Genomic DNA, 17,928 nt, shown 5'->3' with positions numbered 1-17,928 from the left:
TGTGCAGCCAGAGTTAAGGACCACTGAACTATCTAGCGCTTCCCCACCAGATCTTTTCAGAAAATTGATCTCCTCAGGATTATCCAAAAATCTGGACAACGAAGAAACTAAATTTTAGAAATTCAGATGGTCTTTATTAATAATATAGGTGAGCCTTATTACAACAAATATCACCAGAAAGAAGGTCATTATATGCAAAACATTTTCAAGGCTAACGTGTGATCTGTTTGGCTGATGCGGTTACAACAAGGAACATTACATAACCAGTGCTTTCTTTTTCCTTGTCTATACAGGGACAATTAAAAATCAGGTTTGCATCATATTGTAATTCAACTCACCAGGTGGTAGAGGCTTCATATCAGCATCAAACACCAGTAAATCTTGTTCTCCTTCCCTGAACTCAACATGGAGAATGTCACTTAGAGCTCCAACAAGTTCTGTTACATTTAAGAAGCCCAACTTTTTTGGTGAAAGTTGCTCTTTAAAATGTACCTGTCAGGAAAAAAAACCACACACACAAATAATATGAAACAACAACGTCAGATACCAGGAACACAACATATACAGCTGCCCTTGGACAACGCTTCAATCTGGACTTAGCCAAGCTAAATTTGTAAGGCTCAGTGAATGCAGGCGTTCTCAAGGCTGCTTCCATGCAAGTACAATGCAAACCAAGAGACCTAAAAGCCCTCACCACGAAACTTCTAGGGCAAGCTCCAGCTCCTCTTAGAGCATATGACAAACTGAGGTGAAAACTAGGGGACCTTTTTATCTCTCATTTTTAACGTCTGATTATAAAGTGAAAGTCAAAAAAAAAAGAGAATGAACAAAATACAAAAATTCTAATAAAACTGTTGATATTTCCCTATTTTGAGAGAGAATATTCACTACCACTTTCAATATGCAATAAAGTAATACTATTTTAAAATATTTCCTTAAAATTTTATTATTTCACCCAAGAAGTTGAGACAAATAAGCAGGTGTCAGTGTATTTCTTACCGTATACTGTTTGATTTCCTTGCCTTGGAAAACAAGAAAAATTATACCAAATATAGATAGAAGAGAATATATCTAGGATAGATACTAAATGTTTGGTTTAAACTGTACAGTGAATTAGGAAGTTTGCTTCCTCATTAATAAGACCTCCCATTAAAATGTTCAAATGCTTCTTCTTCTTTTTTTTTTGGTGAGGAAGATTGGCCCTGAGCTAACATCTGTTGCCAATCTTCCTCTTTTTGCTCGAGGACTATTGTCACTGAGCTAACATCTGCACCAACCGTCCTCTATTTTGTACGTGGGATGTCTCCTTAGCATGGCTTGATGAGCGGCACATAAGTCAGCACCCAGGATCCAAACCCGTGAACCCTGGGCCACCCAAGCAGAGCACACGATAAAAATGTTCAAATTCTTAACTAAACTTGTGTCTCCCAAACTGAGGTAAAGCACTTGAGCTAATCATAATTCTTGCTTTCTTCCTCTGACTAGGTGTTAGGAAGAAATAAATCCTTGCTCTGACTTACACAGTGGGGAAGATGGACAGGTACACAGAAGGCAAACACTCTAAAAGGACCGACCCTGACAGAGGCTGGGACTAATGCAGGGCAGACCTTCCTGTTCGTGTGATCCTCTGAGGCCCAACTTAACTCTTTATGACTTCTCCCAGGACTCTTCTAAAAATGGGGGCCCACCATCAGTCAAGCCATGGTTTAAAACAGTCATTCATAATCACACCTACAGCCAATAGTGAACACCCCAAGAGCGAAAGAACTGGTACAGGCCAGGGGGAGGGTGATGGTGAACCAGACTTGGCATCTCTGTCTACTTGTTTGTACGTTACATATCGTGGCTTCTTTTCCTTTTATGCTCATTAATCTCTTTAATTTTTTTTTACCTTCTCTGTAAGAGCCTAATACTATGAATATACAAATCAGTTGAGCACAAGACTAGTTTGGCAAGGATTTTTTTAAATGTAAGTTATTAATTTTTTGAATAATTAAGTGATAATTGGAAGTTTCAAACAGGTATCCAGCAAAAACTAAGTCTCCAGTCCACTCCCATCCATCCCTCAGTGACCCAGGAGATCACCTGCCTAGAGGCAGTTTCTTGCACAAACCATCATCACCAGTTTCTTGTGAAACTTTCCAGAAATTGTCAAAACATGAACACGTGTCATCCTTCAATATAACACATTACATCTATTATACACATTTTGCTTTTTTCAGTTAATATAGAGATAATTCCATGTCAGTATATGAAACATAACTGAGCTTTGCTTTGTGACCCTGGGACTCAGTTTTTCAGTAAGTTTAGTCCACTGATTGACATGTCAGATATATTTTGCCCTAATTCCTTTGTTACGCTTTCTGCTTTACAGACTCCCAACCATAAGCAAGGAAGTAACTGGTATATTTCTACTCCCATTCTCCTCACTCCTCTTCCATCTCCAACCCATTTTTAGTTATATTATTCTTTCCTTAGAGTTTATATTTATGCCTTCAAATATATGTACACATCCCTATTACATGATTTCATTTCCTCGCAGTTGGATTCTGCAGATGACACACACGTAGTGCAAACACTATTTTCTGTAAATTGACAGCTGGGTCCATAGGCTTGATCAGACTCATGCTCCATCTCTTTGACAACACTGTAAGCGATGCTGTGTTCTGAAAAGAGGCACATAGTGTCTGGCTGTCTCTTTTTTGGCATTGTTAGGAGCCATTACTGATCAATGCCTAGATTCACTATTTTATTGAGGGTTTTAACATAGTGATAATCTAATTTTATCAAATTTTTTTGGTTATTTAGTTGGAACATTTTATAGAGATATGCTCCCCTCATCTGCTATTTGGTTAGCTAGTCATACCAGTTCATTTAGGAAAGCCAGGATAAGTGACTGGCTCTTTCTCTTTATTTACCATTTTTCAAGAAAATGATTGGTTCTCTATCATCCTCCATGGTGACCAAACAGTTTTTAATATCACATGAACTCAAAGAATTAAACATATTTGATGGGCTTCAAACCACTGCAATTATTATCCATATTGAAATCTGAAATAACTCCTCAAGTGGATTTCCTGAGCCCTCCTGGTGTTGACCTAGTCTTTAAGAGCTTCCTTGTGGTCTGGAATGATAAGATGTTCCAGGCTGGATTTACTTAATTATAATATCCTTGTACATACAATTAAAATTATCCCATAATTACTCCCATATATCCCGTAATTATTAATATGCTCTATACCACATTACACCATAGTCTCAGAATGATAGTACTAATATTACCACCAATATAATTAATAAAAGCAGTTAAAATTTTTTGCCCATGCTTACCCCTTCTCTTTCTACTATTTTGCGTAACTGTCGTTTATCTACATTGTAAGGGTATATAGCCATTACTTACTATATTCTCCCCTTTCTAACGCTCATTTGGTCTTAGTTTTATAAGTGGCGCTCACTGTCAGTTCTGTCATGTCTCCTTAGTGAGTTTGGTCATTTGAAGTTCCTTCTTCAGTAGACTCCTTGTGAAGGGCTCATGGGAACAATAGTTCTTGAATTCTTGCACAGTGATAATAGCTTGTCTGGTTCTCTATAGTTGAAAGTCAATTTTGCTACCTATAAAATCCTTGGCTCACATTTTCTTTCCTTGAATACCTGAAACACATTGCTCCCTTTTCTTCTAGCATAGAACATTGCTGTGAAAATGTCTATAACTTAATTCTGTCTCCCTTATAAGTCACTTGCTCTTTTTGTTTAGATGCCCAAAGAATAGCTTTCTCTTTTTCTTTAAGTCCAATAATTTGGTGTTGGTCATTCTGGGTTGATATTCTCAGGTATGCAATGTGCTTTTTCAATATATAGTTTCAAATTTTCCATTTCATTAAAGTTTACTCAAATTACAGTTTTCAGTATTTGTTCTGTTCCATTCTTTGGCTTTATTACAAACATATAACCATTTACATTACAACACATGTAGATGTAAGACATGTAATTACATGTACATGTAACACAAGAATGGTATACTGTTGACCAAGTATTTCAAGAGGACTAATCACACAGGTAGCTTTAATATCATGTTGGATAAATAAAGGGTTAGAAAGTGTTTCTACAAGTTAGAATACAGGTTAAATTAAATCTATACTTACTATATATTTCTAATCATAAAGTTGGATTTCTGCTTAAGTGTGTTTATAAAGAAGAGCAAAGAGCCTCTCCATAAAATTTAAATGTTTGTTTTAATTTCTCCAAAATTGTTGACTTGTAACCTTAACACCATGCATTTTTATTACAGGAAACTACATTTGCTAAAATGTTCATGGCAGAAAACTGTTCACTTTGAGTCATGAATCTGGCATAAGAGGTTGATTTTACCCATAAATTTTAGGACAATTAAGTCATATTCTATTATTCCCAGACTTTATTCTGTAATTTCAATATTAGATAAGTGACTTTATTTGTTAATCCAAAAAACATCAAGACCCTTTGTTATAGCTTTCTCCCATGGGCCTATTTAAATAAACTTTTTGGCTCTAAAAGATTCATTTCTTTAAAAGAATGTGAATTTAAGTTTTCTCCATCATTGACAGATGATGTGTATCTTTCCTATCTAAGTTTTCTTCTTCTTCTTCAACTATGAGTTAACATTTATTGAACAATTTCTATGTGGCAGGCACTGTTCTAAGCACTTTATTTTAAATCATTTAAACTTCACAAAACTCTATAAAGTAGGTAATATTATCCTGACTTTACACATCCTCTATAAAATAGCACATAGAGGTGAGTGACGCATCTTAACCATTATGCTATAGTATCTCATAATATCCATGTTTATATTTACAAATATATGATAGTTTTCACAGCACAGTAGTTAAGAGTTAGGATTCTGAAGCCCCATGTTGCCCAGGGTTCAAACCCCATCTCTACCCATTACTGGCTATCTGACCCTTAAGCAAGTTACTTCTCTGTGTCTCGGTTTGTTGTGAAAAATCAAATGAATTACCATATGAATGGCAATCAGAATAGAGCCTGGCACACAGTTAACATATGTACAGTCTTACCATTTTTAAAAATTGGATATGTGGCAGTATCTGAATTATCATTCTGCAACTTGATTTCTTCACTAAACATTATGATTCCAAAAATGATCATGCTACAGAGCAGATCCAGTTCAGTTATTTTCTCTACTACATATTATTCCATTGTATGGAATGTCAATCTCAATTTATTTATCTATTCTCCTCTTGACGGCCATTTAACTTGTTTCCAGTTTTTTGCCATGCTGCAATGTACATGTCTCATGTATGTCTCCATGTGCACACGTGTAAGAGTGTCTCTAAAGTGCATACGTAGCAGTGGAACTACTGGATCACTGGGTAAATATCTTCAGCTTTACTTGCTAATGCCAAAATGCTCTCCAAAGGGGTCTTGTCCCACAAGCAGTGTAGGAGGTATTCTGTTTCTCCACATTCCCACTAACACTTGGTATTATCAGACATTAAATAAATTAACTTTTAATCTAACAATAACAGAAAGTAGTAAAAAAAATCCTTCCTATGCATAATCAAACATTTATTAAGGACCATGTTCTTAACTCTTTAGTAAAGAAAAGGACACCAAATTGCAAAACAAGATGTTCCAGAGCACAGACTTGGAGGATCCAGGGAGTAGCAACAAAACCTCTATCACAAGAAACATAAGCCATAAAAAACCAGGTTGGTGAAAAAGAAAACACTCACCTCAAACTCTCCAAGCAGTTTAGAAATAAGCAAGCCTTCTGGAAACTTGGATACAACCTAATACATAGAAAATAAAATACAATATAACCATATTTAGCTTTAGCTCTCATAAAATAAATATTCTACAAAATAATTTCAAGCATTTTAAATGGCAGAAAAGAAGTACAATGGACATTATAGAAAACTTTGGAAAATACAGTTAAGCAAAGAGAAAATGTCCATAAATAGTAGCCATTGTTGTCCATATGCACAACAATATACCTATATTTAATATAAAAATAAGGCCATTATTTCCATAACCAGTTTTTTACTATCATACCACAGACATCTTTCCATGTTGGTAAATAGGGATTGACATGTTTACTGGCTACAGACTTTTCAAAAAGTATTCAATATACTTAAATTTATTTACTCGATCCTCTATGACTATTTCCTATTTTTCATCATCACAAATACTGTAACAATTATCCTCACACTTGCATCTTGCACACCTGTCCAATTATTTTTTAGGATAAATTCTTACAAGTAGACTTACTCTATTCCTATAAAATATAAAAAGCTTTGTGTTTTCCTAGATTTGTCCAGATATATTTTATAAAAATTTCTAATTCAAGCTTCAGAAAAATATAAAGTAAAAATTATCCCCAAATTCTGTGACCCAGAGATAATCACTGCTGCTTTTCAGAAATCATCCTTCCAGAAACCTCTTTATGCACACATATATGCAGACTGTTCATGATTTTATACAAACGGACAATACCAAACATGCCATTATATAAAATCTCTTTTTAAAGCCCAACAACATGCCAAGGAGATACTTGCATGTAAATAATAGTGACACACATCAACTTTCTTATGAGCTGCATGATATTCCCTAGTTTGAGTGGGTAATTTAACCAATCCTTTATCAAAGGATTCTTAATTTTTCTCTGATTTTTTGTTACCATAAAGAAGTCATATTGAGCACTGTTGAGTAAACCCAATTGTTGGACACTTGCTAAAATGTCCAAACAAAAAAACGGGGCCTGAATCCACCAAGGTTTTTGTATTTCTCCCAGTAAAATCACAACAGCTAAAAAGGAATAATATAAGGCAGTTAAGTGCGGTAATAGCACTCTGATTATTCAAATCAGAATTAACAGCTCCCACCTAAATTTTAAGTGTACATACTCTCTAGCCCAACACGTAACAGTCAGAGGGCTTTTACAAATTAATAAGGCAAAACAGTAAATTAGGGCAAGGACATCAACAGGCAATTCACATAACAAATATAAACGGCTACTAAGCATATGAAAAGATACTTAATGTAGAAACCAAAAGGTATAAATTAAAACAACATGATTGGATAATAACATTTCACTGTAAGCGGGAGTGTAAATTTGTTCAAACATTTTAGAGGGCAATTTAGTAATATTTAACATCAAAATTTAAAATATTCAATACCATTGGCAATTCCACTTCTAGATAAATGTTTAAGGATATTAACTACAGCATTTTTTAATAGCCAAGGCTAGGAATAACCCAAATGTCAGTCAATCATGGATCTCATAAATGAAATACGGTACATCAACACAATGGCATACCATGCACTGTTTAAAATAATAGTTCACATATATGTATATAAAATTGGTATTTGAAGGATCTTGAACTGTTTGTTAAGGATGATTTATTGGGGTGAGGGGGAGAAAAAAGAGGAGAGAGAATTCATGGAGGAACAAATTTTCTACATAATTTTGACAACATTTAAAAATTTTTAGGGGTGTGTAATTTATCGGGTTATTTTCCTGATCTTAAAAGAACAGCCCCTCCATTTGCAACACATTTGAAAAGATCAGGTATAAATACAAAACTAATAATAGCTGTAGGCAAATTAAATTTATCCACAAATGATATCTAAATGTACAATTACTTATTCTTATCCATTTTCAGAAAAAGAAAATACTTACAAATTTTATCTTATCTTTTAGTTCTGGATTGATAGTCCCTCCAGGTCCAATTTGTGCAATAACTGATTTGAATGTGTTCTCCAACTATGAAAAAAGAAAAAAAATCTAGTAAAAAAAATGTCAAAAATAAATCTAAACTGTATGTAAAGGAAATATCTATCAGAGGAAATGTATTTCAATCAAATGAATAAAATACCTCTTAAGAGGCACTGTAGCATTTCATAGCATATAAAATACATTTAGAGTAGATGGAATATTTATAAAACTAAACACTCTGGAATCTTCCAGGATAATTAACATTCTCTATAACAATTAGATTCTAGTCTTCAATTACTCCATCCCATACTCTTATCCAGAAAGGACTTTTGTTACTCATTTTCTTCTGTTTATGAAAGTATTCAATGTTTATTAAACACATACTTAGTGAATGCCTAATGCGGGGAAGAGATGGGATGGTGGAAGGGCCCTGGAAGGTGGGACTAAGTGTGAGCCAGGGCACTGGTGGAATGACTGGCCCTCAAGCGAGCACAAGAAGGAAAAGCTCCTCTGTTGTAGAGAAAAGGGGAAAGACAGACCCAGCAGGGATAGGGAAAAAGCTCCACAAATGTGGGTCAGAAGGTGGACAGAGTTACTATCTGATGGCTTCAGTATTTCCTCTGTGAGTTCAGAAGCAAAGCCCATTCCTAAGAGCGGACAGAAAGGGGAGAGAGCTCAGACAGTTGAGAAAGTAGAAAAAGTGGTAAAATAAAAGTTGAGGAAATAATGGATGATAATCTAAACTATAGGGAGGAGTAAAGACAGGAGGGGCCTGAGTTAAGAAAGCAGGGGATCTGAGGATTTTAGCAGAGAGAAGCCAATGGCATAGAGAGGCCCCAATAAGGTAAAAAGATGATGTATGGGAACAACTGAAAACATAAGCTGGAAGCACAGGAGATTACGATCAGAGAGTAGGATGGAGCCTATCCAGACAGCCAAGGTCCAGCGAAAAGCCACAGCAGGGGAGATCTAAAGTGGAGTGAAAGATCATTATGCTTAAAGAGAAACGTAAAAAAACACACATTAGAAAAGACACAAAGATATAAAGAAAAACACAGATTACCTAAAATCCTATCACACAAGCACAATCACTTAATATTTTTTCCTTCTAAACTTCTTATTTTTTAATCTTTCATCTTATTGTCACTTGTAAGGAATGACAAACTGTGTGACCTTTTATGTCTCAGTTTCTTCAACTGAAAAATGAAAGATAATCTCTGTATCTCATAAGGTTAATGGGAAAATGGGATCTGGGAAGCGGAGGATTAGATTCCTACGATTACATCACCAGCTTCACGAAAGGCCTCAGCCCTTGGTCTTCTGTTCTTTGTACTCCTTGCTGCCATGAGACGATTCCCTGAAGCCCTCCCAGTGAACAGTAAGAGAATCTAAACATAACTGACTTTTCACATCCCAATATGCTCCTACCACCTGAAGATTCAATACAATAACTTATTAAATTATTACTGTGCTAGGTGTTTCAGGGGACAAAAAAAGGTCATCTTTGACAGCGTCATTCCTCTCAAGCCACTTACACAATTAGGTGGGGAAATAAGATCAATGCATCAACAGCTCCAACCTAAGGCGGGCTCTAAGTGCCATTAAAGAGGTACAAAGTGCAGCGGGATATTCATCACATTCAGTTATAAATATACGGAAGGCTTCCTTTTAGAAGGGCCTTGAAGGATGGGGAGAATACTGCAGAGCGAGGTGGTAGAGAGGGCAATGAAGGTAGAAGGAACTTCACGAACAAAGGAAAAAGAATGAAACAGTTTCCCTGAAGGCATTAAGGAAGAAGTGAAAGAGAAAACTGAGAGAGGCGGACTGGAGGATATCACAGAACCTTAAATCCAAACTAAGGAGCTTTCCTTGGCCATGTAGACAAAACTTCCATCAGAGATTTTTGGCAGGGGAAAGACATTACCAGAACTTTAATCCTGAAGCAGAAAATTAGACTGGAGGGTGGACAACCAGTTAGGAGACCACTGCAACTCTCTGAGTGAGAGCTGTCACAAGGCTGCTAAGAGAACAAGAGGAGAAAGGGGGATATTACATAAGTGGAATCCACAGAAACTGGGAAGGAAGACAACAGAGAGGAAGGAATTGCTGATTCCACAAGGAGGAATAATAAGAAACCATGGAAACAGCCTCAAGAACTTGAAGTTTTATGCAGGCAACTAAAGGACCTTGAAACACAGAGGTAGGTTTTTGCTGGTTTTTAATCAATTGCAAGAGTGTGGGAAACTGGAATGTAAATGGCGGGATGGTGATTAAAAACTTGATTTGTCTCTCTTGAGCACGGACTCTGATAGGTCAGCAAACTGTGGCCGTTGGGCCAAATCTGGGCTGACATCTGTCTTTGTGAGGCCATGAGCTAAGAATGGCCTTGACATTTTTAAATGGTTGGGGGAAAAACATCAAAAAAAGAATAACATTTGTTGACACATGAAAATTATACGAAATTCAAATTTCAGTATCCATAAATAAAGTGTTATTGGAACATGGCCACACTCATTCACTGACATTGCCCACGTTGCTTTCGCTCTACAAGGGCAAAGTAGGGTGGGTACCACAGAGACCATCCGGCCCCCAACCTCAAATACGTACTATGTGGCCTTTAGAGAAAATATGTGCCAGGCCTGGGCTTAAGATGTCACATGATGGGCTCTTAGCTAGGAACAGAATGCTTCTCAAAAAAGTAAGAAAAAAATATTTTTTGCCTCAAGCTAGATGACTAAATTAAGCTGACTTTAAACCAAAAGTGGTGGGAGCGATTTTTTTACATCTTTTAATTTTAAAGTCCAGGTAAACTTGGGGAAATGTATAATTAGAGAATAGAAGTTATAATGTCCGGGGGGAAAAGTAAGAGTGGGAGGTAATCAGTGACTGACACGAGGAGAGTAATCAAGAGGGGACCCTGATTTCAATAATGCTTTAGTCTCAGACGCCTACATACCAAAACACAAGGAACGGGCAATAAATCAAGAGGACAACGGGCATAAATAAAGATGCAAAGTGACCCAAAACAGGCCATATTCAGAGAGCAGCCTCTAGGACCAGAGAAGAGTTTTGAATCAAAAAGATACACTCCTCAGAAAAATGGACAAAGACATGAACAGACAATTCATAAAAATTAATACTGAATAGCCAATAAAAGCAGAAAGTTCAACTTCTAATAAATAGGCACTAATAGATATACTTATTTTCATATCAAATTGGAAAATTTTTACAATAATGCCCATTTCTTCATTCAACAAATATGTACTGAACACACCCTACGTGTTTCACATTATACTAATTATACCCCGGGATATACAGGGGTAATAAACTGGATATGGTCACTGCCCTCATGCAGCTTGCAGTCTAGTGTGAGGAGACAGACAGGAAACATCACACAAATAATACATAGTTACAATTACAATAAATATTATGAAAAAAGCCCAGAGTGTCATGAAAGGATAATATGCCTGAAGGTGCTGGGAAAGCAATGAGAGACCTAACTTCGACTGGGTTTGGTGAGGAGGGAGAGGCCAGGGGAGGTCTTCTGAAGAAGTGCTCATCTATTCTGGGTATTAGCAAAGGGACAGGAAGCACGTTCACGTACATCTATGTGAGCATTAACCGAAACAGCTCTTATGGAGGACAACCTAACTGCATACACGACAAGCCTTACAAGTACACATTCCTTCGAAGCAGTGACTGTTCCTCCAGAAATTTATCCTGCGGAGTAATGGAGATACGTGCAAATTTGAGCAAGATTTTCATCATAAGGTTTTTCTAATAGCAAAAACTAGAAACAGCTTAAATGCTCAACCGAGGTTATAAGTTAAATTATGACATATTCATACTGCCATTAAAAATTATGTTACATGACAATATTTAAGAATGTGGGATGTTCATAACATGTAATTAGGGCTAAAAAAAAAGCAGTTCACAAACCTAGATCAAAATGATTCTAATTTTATTTATTTTTAAAAAACTTTTCTGGGTGATAAAAGTATAGGTGATTTTTATTTTTCTTCTATCCTTTTTCGTATTTCAAATTTTCTGCAATCAATCTGTATCACTTTTGTAACAAGAAAAAGTTTTAAACAGACACCTGGACACCTGGGTGATATTCAGAAACACGAGGGCAGAAGCATTTTGGAAGGAAGATGCATGAGGCTAAAAGCAGAAAGGAACAGAAGTTACATCTTAGAGGAATATACTACAGAAACTTTTGGCCATATGGTAAAACATTAATACATTTCTGATAAAGATCACAAAACTGGCAGACACACACATGCAGAAGTGATGTTTTCAACTGCTTAAATATTTGCTAGGTAATCTCATTTGACTAAAAGCTAGGCAATATGAAATCTGACTTGCCATACTAAAAATTTCATCTGAACTCATGGGAAAAAAAACTATTTTAAGTTGGCCAGAAAATGCAACTTCCAGAGAATTACATTAATTAACTCAATGAATGGCTCTTTCTAACAATAATTGTTTAACACATCCAGTCACTTGTCAAGGATACTCTTAAAAGATAGTTCAGCCAGATCATCAGGTGACATAAAAAAGCTTCTTTTCTTATATGCAATACCAAGTATAACACCTAATTCACATAAAAACTATCAATCATTTAGGTACAAATTCAAAATTAGGTGCAAACTAAGACCCCAGCCCTTATTTTTAATTCATTTAAGACCAGAAGATCTTCCTTTATAATTCCAGGTACACTACTTTAAATCTTATGCTGAATGTTACAAAAAAGCTTTCTAACGTTTAAGACAGTGGGTAGGGTAGGATGGGGTACTCTTACATGGTCTTAAGGCTAGAGAACATAGAAATGCCAGATCCCTGGTTCCTTGACCACTCTTACAGGCAATGACCTACTAATGGCAAGCAAAGTAACACCAGCGTTAGCTGTGGTCTAGGACTGGACACTAATGCAGAGAATTCTGATGAGCTGGGCTGGACAGCGCATCTGAGGCTTCATTCACCAGAAAATATAGTTAATCCATACTCACCCACTCACATTTTCATTCCTCACCTCAACTTCCTCTCAAGAGCTCAAAATAAAGGAAACTGAAGGGTAAAAAACTTATTCGTGTCTTATAAAACAGGCTTCTAACCATTTGCTGTGTGAAACACAGCATGGCAATGGGCAAGGATTGGATGCTAATGACCAAGCCTGCCTGTTCCTCTTGCAGTAGAAAAATGAAGAAGGATTAATTCTCATTTCACAAAGCAGAAACAAATATTTGTCTTTTTTTTTTTTAGATTTTATTTTTTTTTTCCTTTTTCTCCCCAAAGCCCCTCAGTACATAGTTGTATATTCTTCGTTGTGGGTCCTTCTAGTTGTGACATGTGGGACGCTGCCTCAGCGTGGCTTGATGAGCAGTGCCATGTCCTTGCCCAGGATTCGAACCAACGAAACACTGGGCTGCCTGCAGCGGAGCGCGCGAACTTAACCACTCGGCCATGGGGCCAGCCCCAAATATTTGTCTTTTTAATAACATTTTTCTCTTATAACAAAATAACATATTTTCACTGTAGAAAAATATAAAATACAGACGATCAAAAGAAAATAGAAATCTGCAAATTTACAACTTTAATATTATTAACATATTTATGTTTCTTTCTATGCACATAAAGAAACATATACTTGTAGAGTTTTGAGGGACTACCTAGCAAAGTGATAGGTCTATAATTTTAAAGAAATGGAAAGTTGTACTTTTTATAAATAGGATTACATGGGATCTGATAATTATGTAGACTCTAGCCTGCTAGGAAATTAAACTATATAGTTTAGGAATAGAGCCCACTCCTTAGAATAAGATTTAAATAGTTCTGATGGCCAAAACTTCAACTGGAAGTGAGATGTGGTTGTTAGGTTACATCTACGAGGAATTCTTGGAGCTGCAAAACACAGGACGAAATGCAAAGGAAAATAAACATAGAAAAAGTGTACCTGGCATCTCTCTCACTCCATTCCTTGGAGCCATGCCCAAAGCAAAGGTCCCATCTTTGCAGTTGTTACTGCCTGGCTCAGCAGTTAAAGGCAGAGTCTTCCCACTCAAGTCTACAAAGTTTAAAGTCTCCAAAAAAAATTATGCACTATCATATTTTAATATTTTTTCTGGAATTCTTAGTCGGTACAAGAAATTTAGAAAATGCAAATAAGAACATTAAATATTGGAGAGGCCAGCCCCATGGCTGAATGGTTAAGTTAGCGTGCTCCACTCTGGTGGCTCAGGGTTTTGCTGGTTCAGATCCTGGGCATGGACATGGCACCGCTCATCAGGCCACGCTGAGGTGGCGTCACACAGAGCACAACCAGAGGCACTCACAACTACAGTATACAACTATGTACTTGGGGGTCTTTGGGGAGAAGAAGAAGGAACCAAAAAAAAGGAAGATTGGCAACAGTTGTTAGCTCAGGTGCCAATGTTTAAAAAAATAATAATAAAAATTTAAAAAGAACTTTAAACATTGGAAAAAACAAAGCAAACATTATTCATAAACATTACCATGGTCTATTTGGAAAACCTGTGAGGAATCTATTTAAAACAAACAAGTTCAGGGTGACGTCAACATCATGGTGGAGTGCGTTATTCCCTTTGTCTCTCCCCTCTACGTTGGGGACATCCATTGGCCAGCACAGGACCCCTGACACAGTACAACAGGAGGCCTAACAGATCCATGCATCTATACATCTGAAGGTAGGTGAACTAGACCTCCGCAGGCAGTGGAACCGGGGGAGTAGCCCACTCCCTCCCGCAGCAGCAGCCATCCAAGGGGTGAACCTCACACCAGTGCCCGCACCTGTGAACAGAGGCTGCAGGGGGTGCACTCGCAGCTCAGCCCCTGCCAATAAAAGGGATCCAAATTGGAAAGGAAGAAGTAAAAAACTCGCTATTTGTGGACGACATAATTCTATATATAGAAATCCCTAAAGAATCCACCAAAAGACTAATAGAAATAATCAACAAACACAGTAAAGTTGCAGGGTATAAAATCAACATACAAAAATCAGTTTCATTTCTATACACTAATAATGAACCAGCAGAAAGAGAAATTAAGAATACAATCCTATTTACAATCTTAACAAAGAGAATAAAATACCTAGGAATAAATTTAACTAAAGAGGTGAAAGATCTACACACTAAAAACTATAAGAAATTATTGAAAGAAATCAAAGACATAAAGAAATGGAAAGATATTCCATGCTTATGAATTGGAAGAATAAACATACTTAAAATCTCTATACTTCCTAACTCAATCTACAGATTCAATGCAATCCCAGTTGGAATTGCAATGATATTTTCTCTTTTAAAGGTTGGCACCTGAGCTAACAACTGTTGCCAATCTTTTTTTTTTTTAATTGCTTTTTCTCCCCAAATTCCCCTAGAACGTAGTTGTATATTTTAGTTGTGGATCCTTCTAGTTGTGGCATGTGGGATGCTGCCTCAACATGGCCTGATGAGTGGTGCCATGTCCACACCCAGGATGTGAACTGGTGAAACCCTGGGCCGCCAAAGCGGAGTGCACAAACTTAACCACTCAGCCATGGGGCTGGCCCCGCAATGACATTCTTCACAGAAATAGAACAAAGACTCCTAAAATCTACATGGAACAACAAAAGACCCCAAATAGTCAAAGTGATCCTGAGAAAAAAGAACAGAGCTAGAGGTATCATAATCCCTGACTTCAAAATATACTACAAAGCTACAGTAATCAAAAAAGCATGGTACTGGCAGAAAAACAGACACACAGATTAATGGAACAGAATGAAAACCCAGGAATAAAACCACAGATCTATGGACAGCTAATTTTCAACAAAGGAGTTAAGAATATACAATGGAGAAAGGAAAGTCTCTTCAATAAATGGTGTTGAGAAAACTGGACAGCCATGTGGAAAAGAATTAAAGTAGACCATTAGCTTACCCCATACACAAAAATTAACTCAAAATGGATTAAAGGCTTGAATTTAAGACCTGAAACCCTAAAACTCCTAGAAGAAAACAAAGGCAGTATGCTCCTTGACACTGGTCTTAGCAGTATCTTTTTGAATATCATGTCTCCTTGGGCAAGGGAAACAAAAGAAAACATAAACAATGGGACTACATCAAACTAAAAAGCTTCTGCATGGCGAAGGAAACCATTAACAAAATGAAAAGACAACCCACCAGTTGCGAGAAAATATTTGCAAATCATATACCTGATAAGGGGTTAATTTCCAAAATATATAAAGAACACATACAACTCAACAACAACAGAAAGAACAACCCGATCAAAAAATAGGCAGAGGATATGAACAAACATTTTTCCAAAGAAGACATACAGATGGCCAATAGGCACATGAAAAGATATTCAACGTCACTAATTATTAGGGAAATGAAAATAATCTAAACTACAATGAGATATCACCTCACATTCATCAGAATTAAAAAGACAAGAAATAACAAGTGTGGAGAAGATGGAGAAAAGGGAACCCTCATACTGCTGGTGGGAATGCAAACTGAGCAGCCATTATGGAAAATAGTATGGATATTTCTCAAAAAATTAAAAATAGAAATACCATATGATCCAGCTATTTCACTTCTGGGTATTTATCCAAAGATTATGAAAACACTAATTCAGAAAGGTTTATGCACCCCTATAGTCACTGCAGCATTATTCACAATAGCCAAGACTTGGAAGCAACCCAAGTGGCCATCAACTGATGAATGGATAAAGAAGATGTGGCACGCACACACACACCCAATGGAATACTACTCAGCCATAAAAAAAGACAAAATTGTCCTACTTGCAACAACATGGATGTACCTTGAGGGTACTATGCTAAGTGAAGTAAGCCAGACAGAGAAAGACAAACACCATATGATTTCATTCAAATGTGGAAGATAAACACATGGACAGACATAACAGATTAGTGGTTACCAGAGGGGAAGGGGGTTAGAGGGTGGGCATAAGAGGTATAGAGGCACATTTATATGGTGACTGACAAATAATAATGTACAACTGAAATTTCACAATGTTATAAACTACTAGGACCTCAAAATTTTTAAAAACTGGAAAAAAACATTTCCAGTTTTTGAGAAAATTATAAATCCACATACAAGAAACGCAATGATACAAGAAGCTCAATGAATCCCAACCAGAAAAAATCTAGAAAACTACACCAAGGGACATCAGAATCAAACTGCAGAAATAACGACAAAGAGAAAATCCTGAAAGCATCAGAGGAAAAAAAACATTTTATACAGAAGAACAAAGAATTACTATAGGCTTATTGTCAGAAACTATGCAGACCAGAAGACAACGGAATTGCCTCTGAAATTCTAAAAGGAGGAAAAACCTATCATCCTAGAATTCTACACCCAGCAAAATTATCTTCCAAAAATGAGGACAAAGACTTTTTCAGGTGAACAAAAGCTGAGAATACTCACTGCCAACAGATTTCTGTTATACAAAATGTTAGTTTTCAAAGCAAAAGGAAAATTATACTGGAGGGAAATTTAGGCACAAGGGATTGGAGAGCACCAGAAATAAATGTGGAAAAATATAAAAGTTTTTTCATTTTTAACCTCTTTAAAAGATAGTTGATTTATTTTTTTAAATAAACAGTATTTTAATACTCATATTAAATTTAAATATTGTTTATTCAAAATACATATTTTATAGCAAAAATAATGATGCATTAAGGAGTATATAAAATGTAGAATTAAAATGTATCACAACAATAGGACAAAGAATGAGAAGGGGGAAATCTAAATCTATTGTTCCAAGGTTCTTACAATCTACATGAAATGGTGTAATATTATATGAGGGTGAAATGTGACTATATGTTGAAAAGCCTTAGGCATCCACTAAAAATATTTTTAAGAGGTATAAGTAGTTAACAAATAGCAGCAACAAAATGGAATCACAAAAAATACTTAATGAGGAACAAGGTAAAGATGTCCCCTCTCATTGTTGCTTTTTGACATTCTACTATGAGTCCTAGCTAATTCAATCAGACAAGAAAAGGAAATAAAAAGTACACTAATTTAGAAGGAAGAAATACAACTATATTTGTTTGCAGATGACATGTCTACGTAGAAATAAAAAAAATCAACCAAAAAACTCCTGGAACTAATATGCAATTATAGCAAGGCTGCAAGATACAAAGTTAATAATACAAAAGCCAACCACTTTACTATATGCCAGCAATGAATAAGGGGAAT

The 17,928-nt window shown here is 36.2% G+C and overlaps 1 protein-coding gene across 16 annotated transcripts in view; it reads right to left on the bottom strand.

The window, feature by feature from the left end:
- The window catches only part of TDRD5 (tudor domain containing 5), an 82,805-nt gene that overhangs the window by 47,920 nt on the left and 16,957 nt on the right, over positions 1–17,928 (bottom strand). For all 16 annotated transcript variants that reach the window (XM_008543525.2, XM_070591707.1, XM_070591712.1 and 13 more), the window contains 3 exons: positions 7,679–7,762; positions 5,733–5,789; positions 339–492 (listed from right to left, as the gene is read on the bottom strand). In XM_008543525.2, coding sequence (XP_008541747.2) covers positions 339–492; positions 5,733–5,789; positions 7,679–7,762 — 295 coding nt within the window. The remainder of the gene's footprint in view (positions 1–338; positions 493–5,732; positions 5,790–7,678; positions 7,763–17,928) is intronic.

This window comes from Equus przewalskii, chromosome 23 (assembly GCF_037783145.1).
Source record: "Equus przewalskii isolate Varuska chromosome 23, EquPr2, whole genome shotgun sequence".
Taxonomy (NCBI): domain Eukaryota; kingdom Metazoa; phylum Chordata; class Mammalia; order Perissodactyla; family Equidae; genus Equus; species Equus przewalskii.
This window is presented reverse-complemented; position numbering and strand designations above follow the sequence as displayed.